Source organism: Myotis brandtii, unplaced genomic scaffold (genome assembly GCF_000412655.1).
Source record: "Myotis brandtii unplaced genomic scaffold, ASM41265v1 scaffold48, whole genome shotgun sequence".
Classification (NCBI taxonomy): Eukaryota; Metazoa; Chordata; class Mammalia; order Chiroptera; family Vespertilionidae; genus Myotis; species Myotis brandtii.
Window position 1 is genome coordinate 4,197,237 of NW_005368341.1, and position 15,009 is coordinate 4,212,245.

General features: G+C 40.1%; 1 protein-coding gene across 1 annotated transcript in view; it reads left to right on the forward strand.

Annotated features, from left to right (window-relative positions):
- The window catches only part of SLC25A13 (solute carrier family 25 (aspartate/glutamate carrier), member 13), a 136,438-nt gene extending 133,013 nt beyond the window's left edge, over positions 1 to 3,425 (forward strand). The window contains exons 17-19 of the mRNA XM_014547556.1: positions 1,591 to 1,749; positions 1,865 to 1,955; positions 2,243 to 3,425. Coding sequence (XP_014403042.1) covers positions 1,591 to 1,749; positions 1,865 to 1,955; positions 2,243 to 2,429 — 437 coding nt within the window. The 3' untranslated portion in view covers positions 2,430 to 3,425. The remainder of the gene's footprint in view (positions 1 to 1,590; positions 1,750 to 1,864; positions 1,956 to 2,242) is intronic.
- The last annotated feature ends 11,584 nt before the right edge of the window (positions 3,426 to 15,009 follow it).

Sequence of the window (15,009 nt, forward strand, 5' to 3'; positions counted from 1 at the left end):
TTCCCCATAAAAAGGAACTCTATATGAAAACGACCCTAACTGAAGGAAACTTTCCCCATTTCATTGCTTGTGCATCTTTCACAGTCACATCTGACCTGCCTGCCCAGCACTGTAAGGAGGATGCTATTGGATGTTTACGGCAGAAGGCCTTGCTAAACTCTTTCTAAGCCAGGAAGTAAAGCAAAATCAGTGGTGTGAACACCGTGGGTTCCTAAGCATTTTTCCTGTTTCCTTCCATTATGTTGGAGGATAAACTTCTGGCTCAAAGTTAAAATAATTCCAACAAGCTCTTAGGAAATTCAGGATGACTTATCCCGTGAAGCACTGGAATCGAAAGTGAGCTTTTTCACATGCAAATATGTGATGTGCTTTATAAAAACGGGGACCTAAGATGAAGTTTGAGGAGCTCAGTCCAGACGGAAGAGGAAGAGCTTCAGCTTCGTAAGAAAAGTGCAGACGTGTACCGTGCGCGTTTCCCCAGACACACGCGCGCACTGTAGCTTTAAAGCTGTCTGTTAGAAGGATGGGATGGTGCTGCGAGCCAGACCACGTTGGTTTGGACAGAAATTCTTACAGAATTATTAAGCCTTAAAAAAAGCAAAGGAGATTTATGCATCTGCATTTGACCAATTTGGTTTGGAGTGGGTTCATAATGGAAAAGTAATAAAACCAGAAGAGACAGTGTCTTCTGAGCACAGTCTCGCTTTTAAAAAATCTAAACATGGGCTGCCCCATTTTGGATAAAATGACTGTAGAAATATTTCCCATTGGTAATTTGGGGAAGGTTTTGTTGTTGTTGTTGTTCCTTTTTCATTGATGACCAGCCAGTATAAATCTGTCAGATATTTTCTCTAGGAGATGTCAGTCTATGAAAAAGAAATCCTAAAGTGTTATCTATGCAAGTCTCCTCCCTAGTCACCTTTACACACACACACACACACACACACACACACACAGCAGATGCGCGCGCACAGTGTTTGTTTAGCTACTAGTAAGGCCTTTTTCTGTACACGCACACACATAGCAGATGCATGCACACAGTGTTTGTTTAGCTACTAGTAAGGCCTTTTTCTGGTGTAACTGGAGAGGCCAGGGTTTGGAGGGTTGGGGGTGGTTGACTGTGTGCGAGAAGGCACCTCCCGTGACTGCCAGCAGCCACAGAAAAGCATGAAGAGGAAACGCATAACAAGCTTCACCTCTGAAAAATCAGATCTAATAACTTGGTGGGTTTCTGATTTCAAAAGGAGAGCGGGGGCGGAGTGCCAAAGACGTTCTCTCTCCTCTCTGTTTACTCTCACCCCCTGGAAGGAGTGTTGTTGATAAATAATTCATTATAACTATTTAAGAATAGAAGCATAACAAGTGGAGGTGATGGGGGAGGGGGCGAGAGGGGTGTCCATAGTTGTGCGGGAGCCTCCATCGCCTTAGACAAGATGGTTAGGGTGGTATGTCCCAGAGGGGACAGTAAAATAGGCATCTGATTTCCTCGGATTCTTAACTTTCCTTCCACGGGCCAGCAGTTCAAAGAGCAGTTATTTTTTATATAGTGCGAATGTGAGCAGACTGCCACGGCCGTTGTCTTTCCTGCAGGTATGCCAGCGGCATCTTTAGTGACCCCTGCTGATGTTATCAAGACTCGATTACAGGTGGCCGCCAGGGCCGGCCAAACCACTTACAGCGGCGTGATGGACTGCTTTCGGAAGATACTGCAGGAGGAAGGCCCGAAAGCCCTGTGGAAAGGAGCTGGCGGTATGGAAATAATTTGTCCTGAACTAAACCTTTGGTATCAGGTAAAGTTTTTTAAAAATCTAATTATACCTGATATTCCCCCCCACGCCACCCTTTTTTTTTTTTTTTTTTTAAGCTCGTGTGCTTCGATCCTCACCCCAGTTTGGTGTGACTTTGCTGACATATGAATTGCTACAGCGCTGGTTCTACGTTGATTTTGGAGGAGTGTAAGTGTCATCATGCTACATTCATGCTAAATTGAAGCTACATTTCAGTTGCTTCTCATACTCAGTCATCCTGGAGAAAGGTATGCCCACCTACAGGCTGAAATGGAAAAGATGTAGGAAAGTAGTGAAATCACGTCTTCACATCAGACCTATTTCCAAGGGGAACATACAACTGATCAGAATTCCACCACTTCTTTATGGTGCAGATGCTCAGTGTTTGGATGTTGTTTTTACCAAGTTAAAAAATAAAACAAAACTCAGATGCTCCGCTCTCTTTTCTCTTTCAGGAAACCCATGGGCTCCGAGGCAGTTCCTAAATCCCGGATCACGCTGCCCGCTCCCAGTCCTGATCACGTTGGGGGCTACAAACTGGCAGTAGCCACATTCGCAGGGATTGAAAACAAATTTGGACTGTACCTACCTCTCTTCAGGCCATCAGCATCTACCTCAAAAGTTACTAGTGGAGGCCCCTAGGAGGCCCGACCAGGGGGTGTCGCGATAGCTCTGTTGTTAACATGGGTAAAGAATGCCCCATCTCGGGTGGAAGCAATATTTCATTCCTTTCACGTCTATCTCTTGTTTAAATTCAAGTCCAGGCTTTTTTTTTTTTTGCTTTTTTTTTATGAGGAAAATCATTCCTTTTCTTTGTGTTTTCTTAACCAGATCATTGTAAAATTATTCATAATTCCTCTTTGGGCCTCCTGCTCACGAACCTTTGTGCCTGACATTTGCTAGATTTTGGTCAACACTCACATGATTTGGGAGAAAGAGCAAATCTGAATAGAAATTAGAGCTATTCTCCTTGGATTAGGATTATAATCCCAAAGAGGCTACTGCAAGGCAATCACGATGCTCAGAGCAAAGTGTTTCATGAGCTTTTGAACTGGTAAGAAGCTGGGTGCGTATTTAGGAAAAGCATAAAGCCCTGGAAGCAATGAAATCATGGTCAGAAGTAGCCAGCCTAGCCTGGCTTCAGATTTTAAACGCACACTAAGTCTGGCCTCTGGATTATATTATAAAGCTTTTATGTGAAACATGTTTTATTTTATTTTTTGTAATGAAAACCACATTGAAGATATTTAATAATCATATGCTGTTACTGGTACCAAGACTACTGGTGAGAAGGCTTGTACTTTAGGGAAGTCCTTATGGCATTTTCTTATGTAGATGGAGAGACCGTGAGACGCCACACTTCTGGACCTGCTACTTGGGAAAACTGCTTGTAGGCTGCACCTGTGCTGGCTCTGCCTGTTGCAGTAAACACAGGAAAATGCATGCCCGTTCCTGGTACCTGCCCTGATCCCCTCCCGACCCCCCCTCAGGTGGCACCCATTTGCTTTAAAATCCACTCTATCTTGAATCATGTAAGACAAATGTACTCTTAAGTTTTTATTTAATTTGTGGTGCCTTGGATAATGGTCAGAAGGCTTGTGTGTCTGTGAAGGAGGAAATAAACTATTTTTAAAGCTATTGAAGTATTTTCTTTTCTTTGTATGTCACCTGGTGAATAATGACCATTATTGGACTCAGTGTGTTTTGAGAGGGATTTTATTCATATTGGCATGGATATGTACCCTCCCGGTCTTCCAAGGTAATGTGTACCCTCATTTTCAGCATGCCATTTTCACAGTGAGGAAGAAAAACCACATTTAACCATCCGTAAGCAAGGGACCTAGCAAAGCGACCCTTTTGTTCTGGTCATCCCCAGCACTTCCTGCAGTTTCTTATCCTGGGAGTTAAAGCAATATAAAGTTTCACTGGAAATTGGGCATGAAGATTGGTATGAAATGATGGCAATTGTATTTTCTCTGACTCATTCTCCCTCACACCAAAACCTTATTCCGCTGTATCCCACACTTGGTAATTTTTGGCCAGAGCTGTAACCGTTTGGGGAAAGAAGCTTGAACAGAAAGTAGGGCTCCTTTTCTCCCACAGGCGTGCTCCGGAGGAGGCTATGATGAGTCTATTGGTCGTCAGCTCGAACTTTCCCCTCCGTAGGAGACAGCCACTGTCAGTCTCTGTCTTGCTGTAGGTCAACAGGTTGACATTCAGTTACTGTACAAAATTGGGAACAGTCAGTGCCATCCACAAGTCTGATTTGTTGTTTTTTTTAAGCGAACAAAAGCTTTGTTACCCTCCCAGAAAGAGCGCACATGCATACGTGGCTCCCTCCGTGGTTTGGGTTTGGTAAAACCAAAAAGAAAACCCCTCCTCCTAACCTCCTTCCCCAAGCCCCTCGGAACATGATGTGATCAATGTTTATATTTTAATCCCAAAGACAAGTCACAAAACTCCAGATCGGCCTTAGCAATGTGGGCGGTGTTAGAATAACAAAGCCTTCGAGCTTGGGTCTTCAGAATGTGGAGAAAAGCCCCCATAAATCGCTGCATTCCTTTTCTTCACTTGCATGAAATTTTATAGGAGATCCGATTTTCATGGTAGAAGCACTGACCCAAATCCCAGGCGTGGTGGTTGCCCGCCTGCTGCTCCAAGAGCGGTTGCACTGGGTAGGGGAGCGTCTTGGCTTCACCCGGCCCTACCTGTCGCTGAGGACTCTTCTCTTCAGTAAATGAGAAACCAGAGGTATGAGGAAGCCACAGGAAATAGGGCCACAGACAGCTGCCTTTCCTTAAAATCCTCCCCTTATTCTGTTCAGAGATGGCCAATGGCTTGAGACACTTTGAAGGGGGCCTAATTTCCATCTCCGTTCTGCTCAGTGGGTGGCGTGACTATGACATCCTTGAATAGGACTGCAATCACCCTGCGGTGGAAACCACGTCAAACTTGTTCTGGGTTTTCCTTCTTCCTGAAGTGGCAGCACAATGCGTCGCCAGTGCTGTTGCTGCAGCCCCCGTCGCTTCCCTCCCAAACGCTGAGGAGCTAGAAGATGTGTAACTCCAACATGCTTGCCTGCCCACCCCGGGGGGCCAGCCCCGCAGCCTTTGGCTCTGCCCTTCGTCTATCCTGTGGTTGCTTAGGGGGTGGGAGGGAGGCCTGACTTTCGTAGCCACTTTTTTTTTTTTTTTTTTTTTTTTTTTTTTTTTTGCAAGGAGGGGAAAAAATGTGAAGCTGGCCACAAAGTGAACACACTGATTCTTGGGTTCCAGTCGTGGCTGGGTTTCTTGAGGCTGGGTGGCACGCTGTCGCCAAGCTCATGCTACACCTCATAACCCACAACCATTTGCTCAGCTCCCTCGAGTCGCCTTAATCCCAGCAGCCCAGGGTTGCACAGGGGAAAAGAAGAATTCTGGCCCAGAAAGGAGTCATTTAAATGCTTATTGCATTTCAAGCTTCAGTTTTTACTTAGCTCAAATATTTACTGTTGCTGGAAAACAATGTTTAAAATGTTGTGCTTATATGTTATTTAATGGTGTGGCCTGTGTAAACCTCAGGATGCTTACATTTTGACAGTCTTCTGGAAATGTTTAACAGCACATAACTCGGCGAGCAGGGAATAAAAACGGAAACAAATTGTGCTTGAAAACGTTTGTAACCTCTTCCAGCTAGGGATCCGGCAAGGCACGCTGGGATTCTTCAGGTAAAGGGGAGGAAATCTCTGAGAACGGAATTTGGCGAATCCTGTCCTGTGGCCCCATTTATCAACCTTGTTGATAAGCCCTCTCTCAAAGTCACATGCCTTCTACCGCAGAAGCCATACTTGTGGGGATGAATTTGTATCTTTGCCACTGAGCAAAATCTCATTTTAAATTCAGGGGAATCAAATGCTTTCAGGATGTGGATTTTTCCAAAGATTTTTAAAAGACACGTTCCCTGGTAAGAACAGCGAAATGTTCTTTCCACAAGTGGTACTGCCCACAGAGGCGCGTGTCTTTTGTTTTACCCTTTGGGAATAACCCAATCCTCACCAAAGAGTTCTACCTTCGATGTGATGAAGACCACCGGGGCTCACTGCTTCATCGTGAAAGTCTGAGGCAGCTGAAAGCAGGGCTACTGTATCTTTTAAAACAGGGGCGATCTTTAGATTGAAGGCCCAGCTTGGGCTCCATGAGGGCCGTGACTGTCTTTCATGCTAATTCTAGAGCACCTGGAGCTTTGTGGGCTCGTGGTTATTATTTTGAAGGATGGAGGGATGGATGGGTGGATGGGAGCTTTGAGAATTTTTTTTTTTCAAGAAGCATTCTGCAATCTCTATTATTTTCCTACTGTTTTACGGGCTGTTTCTGCTGCTGAGTTAAAACCGTAACTGAAAACAATCGCAGTCTTATGTATCGTTCACTTACTTTTAAAGTCATACATACAGCTCTTATGAAAGCAACGACAGCTATTTAAAATTGGTTTTATAGTTGGTTACGTTGAATCAGGAACTGTCATATAAACAATATGATATTTAAATTTCCTGATCATGGTTAAAAGTAAAGGCTCGAAAAATGTATATCCTTTGAGATCAGTGTCACATTAGGACTAAGCTACATCATTGAACCCATTGTTCTCATCCATGAATTTTATTACTGACAGCTCCCCCGCTCCCTCCCTCCCACTGCCTGGCATTTATGTGCCCTTGGGAGCAGTGGCCAGCTTCCTTTAGAAGCTGCCCGGGACGACGGAAGACGGGAGCTCCTTTCAGGAGGGTTTGTCTTTAGCTAATGCATTAATTGACTCCAAAAGAGTCCAAATGGAACTCGCTGCTTTCATCTGCTGGGGTAACCTAATAAAATAATGTTTGTTTGTAGAGTCCCCGGGAATAACTTTAGAAGCAAAGTCGAAAGACCCACTAATTGTGCCTGTCCGAGGCTGCTTCTCCCGGGTCCCAGGTGCTCCCCTGCACACGGGTCTGGCACCGGGGCCCGTGCCCACCGCTGCTCTCCCTGCCCCGTTGGAGGATGAATCATTTTGCAGTGCAGCAGTTCTTACAATGATTTTTAAATGGACACAAGCTCTCAGAACAGACTTGTGCAAGCACACTTTGGTCTGTCCCATGTGGTGGGGAAAGGGAAATACAGATTAGTGAAAAAAGACTGATTAAAACACTCTGTCATCACCTCCTCTCCCTTCCTTTGCTACTTAACCTGGTCTCTTAGTGGGCTGCTTTCAAATGAGAGAGGGGCAAGTAATTCTGCCCCCACCCTGGAGTTCTTGGCCAGTCAGAACTCATTAAATATGAGAGAGATGCCAGGTATCATCTCATTAAATCCCCAAACCCTTAAAGTAGGCAAAATAAGTCCTCGCCTAATGTCACTGATAGGTTCTATGACTTTAAGCAAAATGACATATAATGAAACCAGTTTTACCATAGGCTAATTGACTAAAAACAAGAGGTAAGTTCCTATGGCATTTTATCCATGTGACAATGCAATGATGTTGAACGAAACAACTTTATTCAAGGACCCGCAGTACTATTTTCCCTGTGCTACAAATGAGGAAGCCAAGACTCAGAGAGATTACGTATCCTGCTCCTGGTGTCTACGCCAGTAAATGAGAGTGTAAGGATTTGAATCCAGGTCTGATGGCAGCCGAAGCCGCCTTCTTTTCCTATGGAGGTTTCATAACAATGCTCAGTACAGAAGGTCCTTATGATAGTCTATGTCCTGAATGTCTCATTGTCCCCAGGTCTCTGTATCAGATGGATCATTCCTAGCTCGGAGTAGAAGGGAAGGGTGGTCTCTGATTATTTTCCATAATTAGTGCATTTATCTCAGAGAATCCCAGAGCCTGAGGATCAAGGGAATCCTGACAAGCCTTTTGAGGTTCATCTTAAACTGTTTTACAGCCTCTTTAAGTCAGTAAAGAAAGTATTAAGGTAAACTCAAAGCATTTGCCCCACGGGTTTAAAATTGGAAGGTAATGTGGAAAAAAGCAGAGGTACATTTGCACACTGTTACAGTGCAATGTGATATGACACGAACTGAACTAAATCTTAAAAATCTCTGCTATAACTAGAAAATGTCGTGCTTCAACAGAAGTTGGAAATGGAAAACCAAGTTAAAAGTAAATATCTATGGGTACTTGACCTCCAAGTGTGTCTGGAGGGAATGGAGACAGTTTACAGAATGTGGGCTTTGCTGGAATTACTTTTAGACATAAAATCTCCGTCACCACTAATGGCGGAAAAGTCTTACTCTGTTCCCAACGAGTTTCTTGCTATCCCCAAAGTTAAACGAGAGGCTATCTACCACAGCCTTTTGCTGCCTTCTCCCCTTTTCTTATATAAATGAAAGCAGATTACTGACTGACCCACACCAAACAGTTACAGCATTTTCTTTAGATATAGGTTGTCCCCAAAAAAAATGTCTGCACACATTGAATAATTATAAAGGCAGTGTTTATTAAAATACATTGCATTTTCAAAACTGAACTATCAAGCTGTTAAAGTTTATTCACTTTTTGGGGGGACACCCTGGAACCTATGTATTAAAATGTCTTATTCTACTTTTCAAGAGTGATGCATTTCAAAGTGTGCCTTTCTGTTTTGAAGCAGAATTTAGCTACATAAGTTCTCAGTAGAGAGATATGCTCCATTGATTGGAGAACTTATGTCTCCTGACAATTAGCCACGCCATATAAAAGGCTGCCTTTTGTGATAACCCCTTCGTGTGGGCTCAGTCTATTGTCATGAAAGGCTCAGACTCTGTTAGAGTAAGATCAGAAAAATAGAAACTGGGGGATGAGGAACATGGAAACAGGCATTCTTTTTTTTTCTTCTGACAGAAGTGCAGTGACTGCCGGTGTTTGTTGAATTTTATTCCTGTGGAGAGTGGAGATTTCTGCACACGTTCAGCCTCAGCCTTTGTCCCGCCTCACTGTGTTGTGTATGCATCTCATTCTTCCTAAGCAAAGAGGCAGTTCACACTTGACCTGGGAACCCCAAGTTCCCTGAGACCCTACTTACAAAGTAAGCGATTTCTTTCTTTTCTTTACCAGTTTGCCTGTATGAGGGTGAATGTAGAGAAGCCATCAGTTCTGTCTCATTTTGGTACTTGAAGGTAAGCATGGCATTCTTTCCTTTTATTTATTTTAGAAGGTGGCTTCATCTGCCTTAAAAAGTTAGCCTTCTAACACCACATCAGCCTAAATTATTAAATATTGTAATGACATTTGACATAAGTTGGATGTAAGGGATAACTGCTATCTTTTATTAAGGATGTTTAAAACTAAATTTCAAAATAATCATAGCAATGTATCATCAACACCCTGAAGTAAATATTAAGTAAATGCTTTGGCCTTTATCGACACTGAACTCTGATTTCTTGTGCCTTAAAAATTATACTTTGGAGAGGTTTCTGCCTCTGGCCTTATAGTTAGAGCATGAGGCAGATTCTGACAGAAAACAAGATGAGACCTACTAGTGCACCAACTTACTGATTAGAGGCGGTTCCCAGTCCATGTGCAGGGAAGGGGAACCCAAACAAGGCCCATACGAATCCCCAAACTGAAGACATGCAGATCAGAAGTCAGGGAGGACAAGAAAGCTAGAATTTGTAAGACAACGTACCAAACAGGAGGGAGCTGTTCTGAGAGAGAGCTCTGGAGTTTTGCAGAGAGTTCCCCAATCTTCGTGTACTGACCTATGCATTTGTGAGAGGAAACTATACAAGAGTTGGGAAAGAACCATTGGAAAGGAGGAAGCAGAAAAATCCTGGAGCTCACAGAGGAGAAGTGGTTTGTGTTCTCCCCAGCAAGCGCAGAAAGCCCTTCATAATGCATAGAACACCAGGTAGAATCTTCAGAAAAACGCTGTATTACAAAGGGAGCTAAATTAGTCTCGTATGATAAAGGCTTTTCTGCCTTTACAAAACTTAAAAAGCAGACCTCACAAGGACCCACTGATTGTCAGTACACAATTTGATACTACTTTAAGCAACATAAGAAAATACCACAACCCACAAAGTAAAAATCTCAATAAAAAAAATCTAATAAAAAATAATCTCACAAACCAGGAATAAAAGGAAACTTACTCAGATACAGGGCATTATTAAAAAAAACTTATAGCTAATATCATACTTATGTGAAAGACTCAATGTCCTAGCCAGTGCAATAAGAAAAACAAACAAACAAACAAACAAACACATAAATATTGAGGAAAAAGAAGTAAAACAATCTCTAATTGCACATGAATTAATTATGTGGAAAATTCTAAGAAATCTGCAGAATAATTACTAAAAGTAGTAAATGGATTTAGCAGGATAACAAGTCAAAACATAAAATTCTACTATATTTCTTTATACTACCAACAATATCTGAAAATAAATTTTTTAGATAATCCACCAAAAATAACATTAAAAAATGAAGTTACTATTATTCAAGGCAAAATGGATCAAAATAGAATTCAGAAATAGGCCAACATATATATAGTTAACTAGAGGCCCGGTGCATGAAATTCTTGCCCTGGCGGGGGCAGGGGCCCTCAGCCCGGATTGCGAGAGGGCGTAGGCCAGGCCGAGGGACCCCACCGGTGCACAATTGGGGCCAGGGAGGGATGTGGGCGGTTGGTCAATTAGGGAGGGACTGCAGGAGGGCTCCAGGGCATGTCTGGCCCATCTGTCTTGCTCAGTCCCAATCGGCCAGACCCAGCAGCAAGCTAACCTACCAGTCAGAGTGTCTGCCCCCTGGTGGTCAGTGCATGTCATAGTGAGCGGTTGAGCAGCCTTAGCATATCATTAGCATATTATGCTTTGATTGGTTGAATGGCTAACTGGGCGACTGGACACTTAGCATATTAGGCTTTTATTATATAGGATTGATTTTTAACAGGGATGTCATAATATTTCAAAAAGGAAACAACAGTCTTTTCTAAAATGGTGCTAGAAAATTAGAGATGTACATGAATAAACTAATCTCAACTCACCACTTCATACACAAAATTAACTCAAAATGGGTTATATAAGTAAATCTGAGTTAAAACTATAAATATTTCATATGAAAACATTTTTAAAAATCTTTTTGACCTTGGATTAAGCAAAGATATTTTAGATAAGACGTGATTTTAGAACACATGCTTAAAGAAGAAAAAACTGTCTAACTAGAACTCTACATCCAAAAAATATATGCTTCATAAATAAAGGCAAAATAAAGACATATACAAAACTGAGGAAATTATTCTCTCGCAGAATCTCACTACCGGATATGCCAAAAGAATTTTATTGGCTGAACAGAGTTGGCACTAGATGGAAAGCCCAGATCTCCAGAAAGAAATGAAGAGAACCAGAAAAGAAAAACATAAGGGTGTTTCTAAAAACCTTTAAAACTTACCTTTATTTTAGAAATATTTTAATTCTCACAGACTTCTCACTGAAGCAGAAATAATAACAGTGTGTTGTGGAATTTATAGCAAATATGGAAGAAAAATACATGAGAATAAGGGAGCAAAGGACTGACAAAAGTAAATGAATTATTACCCACTTTTTTTGTGTGTGTGGGAAGTGATATAACATCATTTAAAGGTAATTTATAATTAAACATGCATACCATCTTACTGTGAAACCACTAAAAATAATGGAAGTCAACAGATGAAATGTAATGTAATACTAAAAATCACTTGATCCATCAAAAAGAAGGCAAGAGAGGATGAACAGAAGAACAAAGAATGAATGGGATAAAAAAACAACAATACAAAAGAACTTTCAACTATGCTAAAAATTGCATTAACTGTACATGGACTAAACCCTCTAATTAAAAGGCAGAAACTGTTAGGTTTAAGCTGTTTACAAAAACCACCTCAAATATAAAACACAGATTAAAAGTAAAAGGGTGAGAATGCTATCAGCCAAAATGCAAAAATAAGTAACTCCAAATTCTGCCTCTCCTTAAAAGCAATAAAACAAAAAAACAGCCCAAACTGTCAAAAGCAACTCTTCTTCTTGAACTCTGAGAACTAATCAAAGATTTATAGCAACCAGGGGAACACTAGCTGAAGACAAATGCTGATCCTCAGAAAGAATAGTGAACGTTGTAACATTTTAATTTACCCTAGTCCCAAACCTCCTCTCTAGTCCAGCAGTAGCTCTGAATATAACAGCTCACATACCTGGTACTGCACGAAGCAGAAACTACCTCATTCACAAAGAATTCTAATTATTTGTTCTGAACTGTCTGGTACTTCCTTGGTAGACCTATCTTTATTTCACCTAACTCCTGGAACTGGCTTAGCGCTAACTGCTTCCTGGGAGACATTTGTCGATACCATATCTTAGTTGCTGCTGAGGTAATAAATAACAGAGCAAACAATAGACTAACCACTAACCATACATGTGAAAGCACCAGCTAGGGAATGAGATGTCTGTAAGGACTTTGAATAACTCTGGCATATTCCTGGTATTCTGGTAGAACACACACACATACTCAGAACTGTGCACATGTTCAGGAAAGACCTGAAAAGACCTTAAGCTCTCAACTCCTGCTGACCTTGAGGCTCTGAATAAACAGGAAGTAGAGGCTAATGCAGTTGCAAATTGCCTGGCTGAGTGGTGAAAGTACACCTCAACACACACATGAGCCCTTTGGCAAAGACTGGAAGAATTTCTTGGTCCCAGGCATTTAAGGGGATTCCTATTAATATTACAGTTACTGGGTTTATTACAATACCTAGTTTTCAACAACAAAAAATGTACAAATGCCAAGAAACAACAAAGTACGACATATACACGGGGAAAAAATTATTGGAAACTCTGCCTGAAGAAATCTTAGACACTGAATATACTGAATATACTAGAGCAAGACTTTAAATCAGCTATTAAAAATGTACTCAATGAATTTTATAAATCTCATAAGAACTAAAGAGAAGTATGAGAATGATGTCTCACCAGAGATTATCAATAGCTAGAAAAAAAAATTTTTTAAGCCAAATAGAAATTTTGGAGTTGAAAAGCATAATAACTCAAATGAAATTTTCACTAAAGGAGCTCAATAGCAGATCTGAATAGGCAGAAGAAAGAATAAGCAAACGTCTAAATTATGCAGTTGAAAGAACAGAAAGAATAAACAAGGGAGAAAATTGAACACAGACCTGTGGGCACCATCATGCATGTCAACATACAGATAATGGGAGTTCCAGAGGAGAGGAGAGAGAAAAAATACTTGAAGAAATAATGGCTGAAAAACTTCCAAACTTGATGGAAATCATTAACCTGCATATTCAAGAAGCACCACAAAATCCAAGTAGAAAAAAATCAATCTACTAGAAATAATAAGTATATTTAGCAAGGTTGCAAAATATACAAAAATAAATTTTATTTCTGAAAACAAGCAAAAATATTTTAAAAATAAAAAAATAACTGAAATATCTAGGAATAAATCTTTAAAAAAGCCATTTTACAGGTACATTTTACCTGTACACTAAAAACCTTAGTGAGATAAATTAAACAAGGCTCCATAAATGAAAAGGTATACAAATTGCTTAATGACATCAAGTATTGGTCTAGGAATATACTTATAGGTATACTGTCAATTGACTTTTTAACCAAGTATGCTAATTCAATTTAATGGTTCAAAAGAAAATAACCTTTCAGCAAATATTGCCAAAACAGCTAAATATCCAAATATTTTTTAAAAAATCAGTTTTGACTAGTTATTCTATACACAAAAATTAATTTAAGATCCATCATAGCCCTAAATGTATAAATTAAAACAATAAAATATCTAGAAGAAAACATAGGTAGTATCTTTGTGATCTGTGGCAGGCAAAGTTTTATGAGAAAGAACCATAAAATACTAAGCATACAAGATAAATATGGGTTAATTGGACTTCAACAACAACAAAATTTCCCCATTCAAAATATTTTAGTAAGGGAATAAAATTCCAAGCTATAGACTGGGAAAAAAATACTTGCAATCTGATAAAGAGATTATAGCTAGAATAAGTAAATAACTTCTTTAAATTAATAATAAAAGGAAACCCAATTTTAAAAACTGGCCAAAATATCTGATCAGCTATTTCACAGAAGATAAGACAGACCTGTAAGAATGGCCAATGCGCACTTGAAAAGGTGCTTAAAATCACTAGTCATCAAATACATGCAAACTAAAACCACAGCTAGATATTGTCTCATACTTACCAAAATGACCAAAATTGAAAAGACCAGACCCTGGCCTGATATGCCAAGGTTGTGGGTTTGATTCCCAGTCAGGGCACATACAAGCAGCAACCAGTGAATGCATAAATAAGTGGAACGACAAATCAATATCTATCATCTATCTATCTATCTATCTATCTTTCATCTATCTATCTCTAAAATTAAAAAAAAAAGACCAATAATACCAGCCATTAGAGAAGCTGTGGAGCAACTGGAACGCCACTGCTTTCTTGAGGGAAATGTAAAATGGTACCACCAGGTTGCAGAACTCTATTGAAGTTTCTTCTAAAGTGAAACAGAATTACCATATGACTCAAATATTCTAATCAGTACTTATCTAAGAAAACATATGCCTACAAAAATAACTGTGTAAGAATATTCATAGCAATATTATACAAAAAGGCCTAAAACCATAAATAACACTAATGTTCATCAACTGGTGAATGAATAAACAGATTGCAGTATAACCCTAAAATGGGATACTGGTCAGCAATAAAAAGTAATTTATTACTGAAACATTTTAGCACATGAATAATGTCAAAAAAATTATGTTGAGCAAAATAATCCAGGCATAAAGTAAGACTTTCTGTATGACGTCCCTTATATGAAGTTTAAGAACAGCACAGGCAAAACTAATCTATGTTGACAAAAATCAAAATGATTGTTAGAGTCATGAAAAAATTTTCTGTGCTTATTAAAATGTTCTGTATCTTGCTTTGTCTGGTGGCTACCTGAGTGTACATAATTATTAAAACTTGTTAAACTAACAAATGCACTTATAAGTGCATTTTATTGTATGTAAATTATACCTCAATAAAACTACAGAAATATACTTTTCCTCATTTTAATTCTATTATTAATCCTTTTTCTTTTTCAGTGCTTTCTCTAATAGGCAACATCAAATGCATTTAGCTTATCTGCAGCTGCTGTTGCTGTTTTAAACTATGGCTTATTCATAGTGACAATGATGTTAGGCCTTTAGGGACATTTACTTCCACAGATAAAAAGTTAGTTGAGCCCTGGCTGGT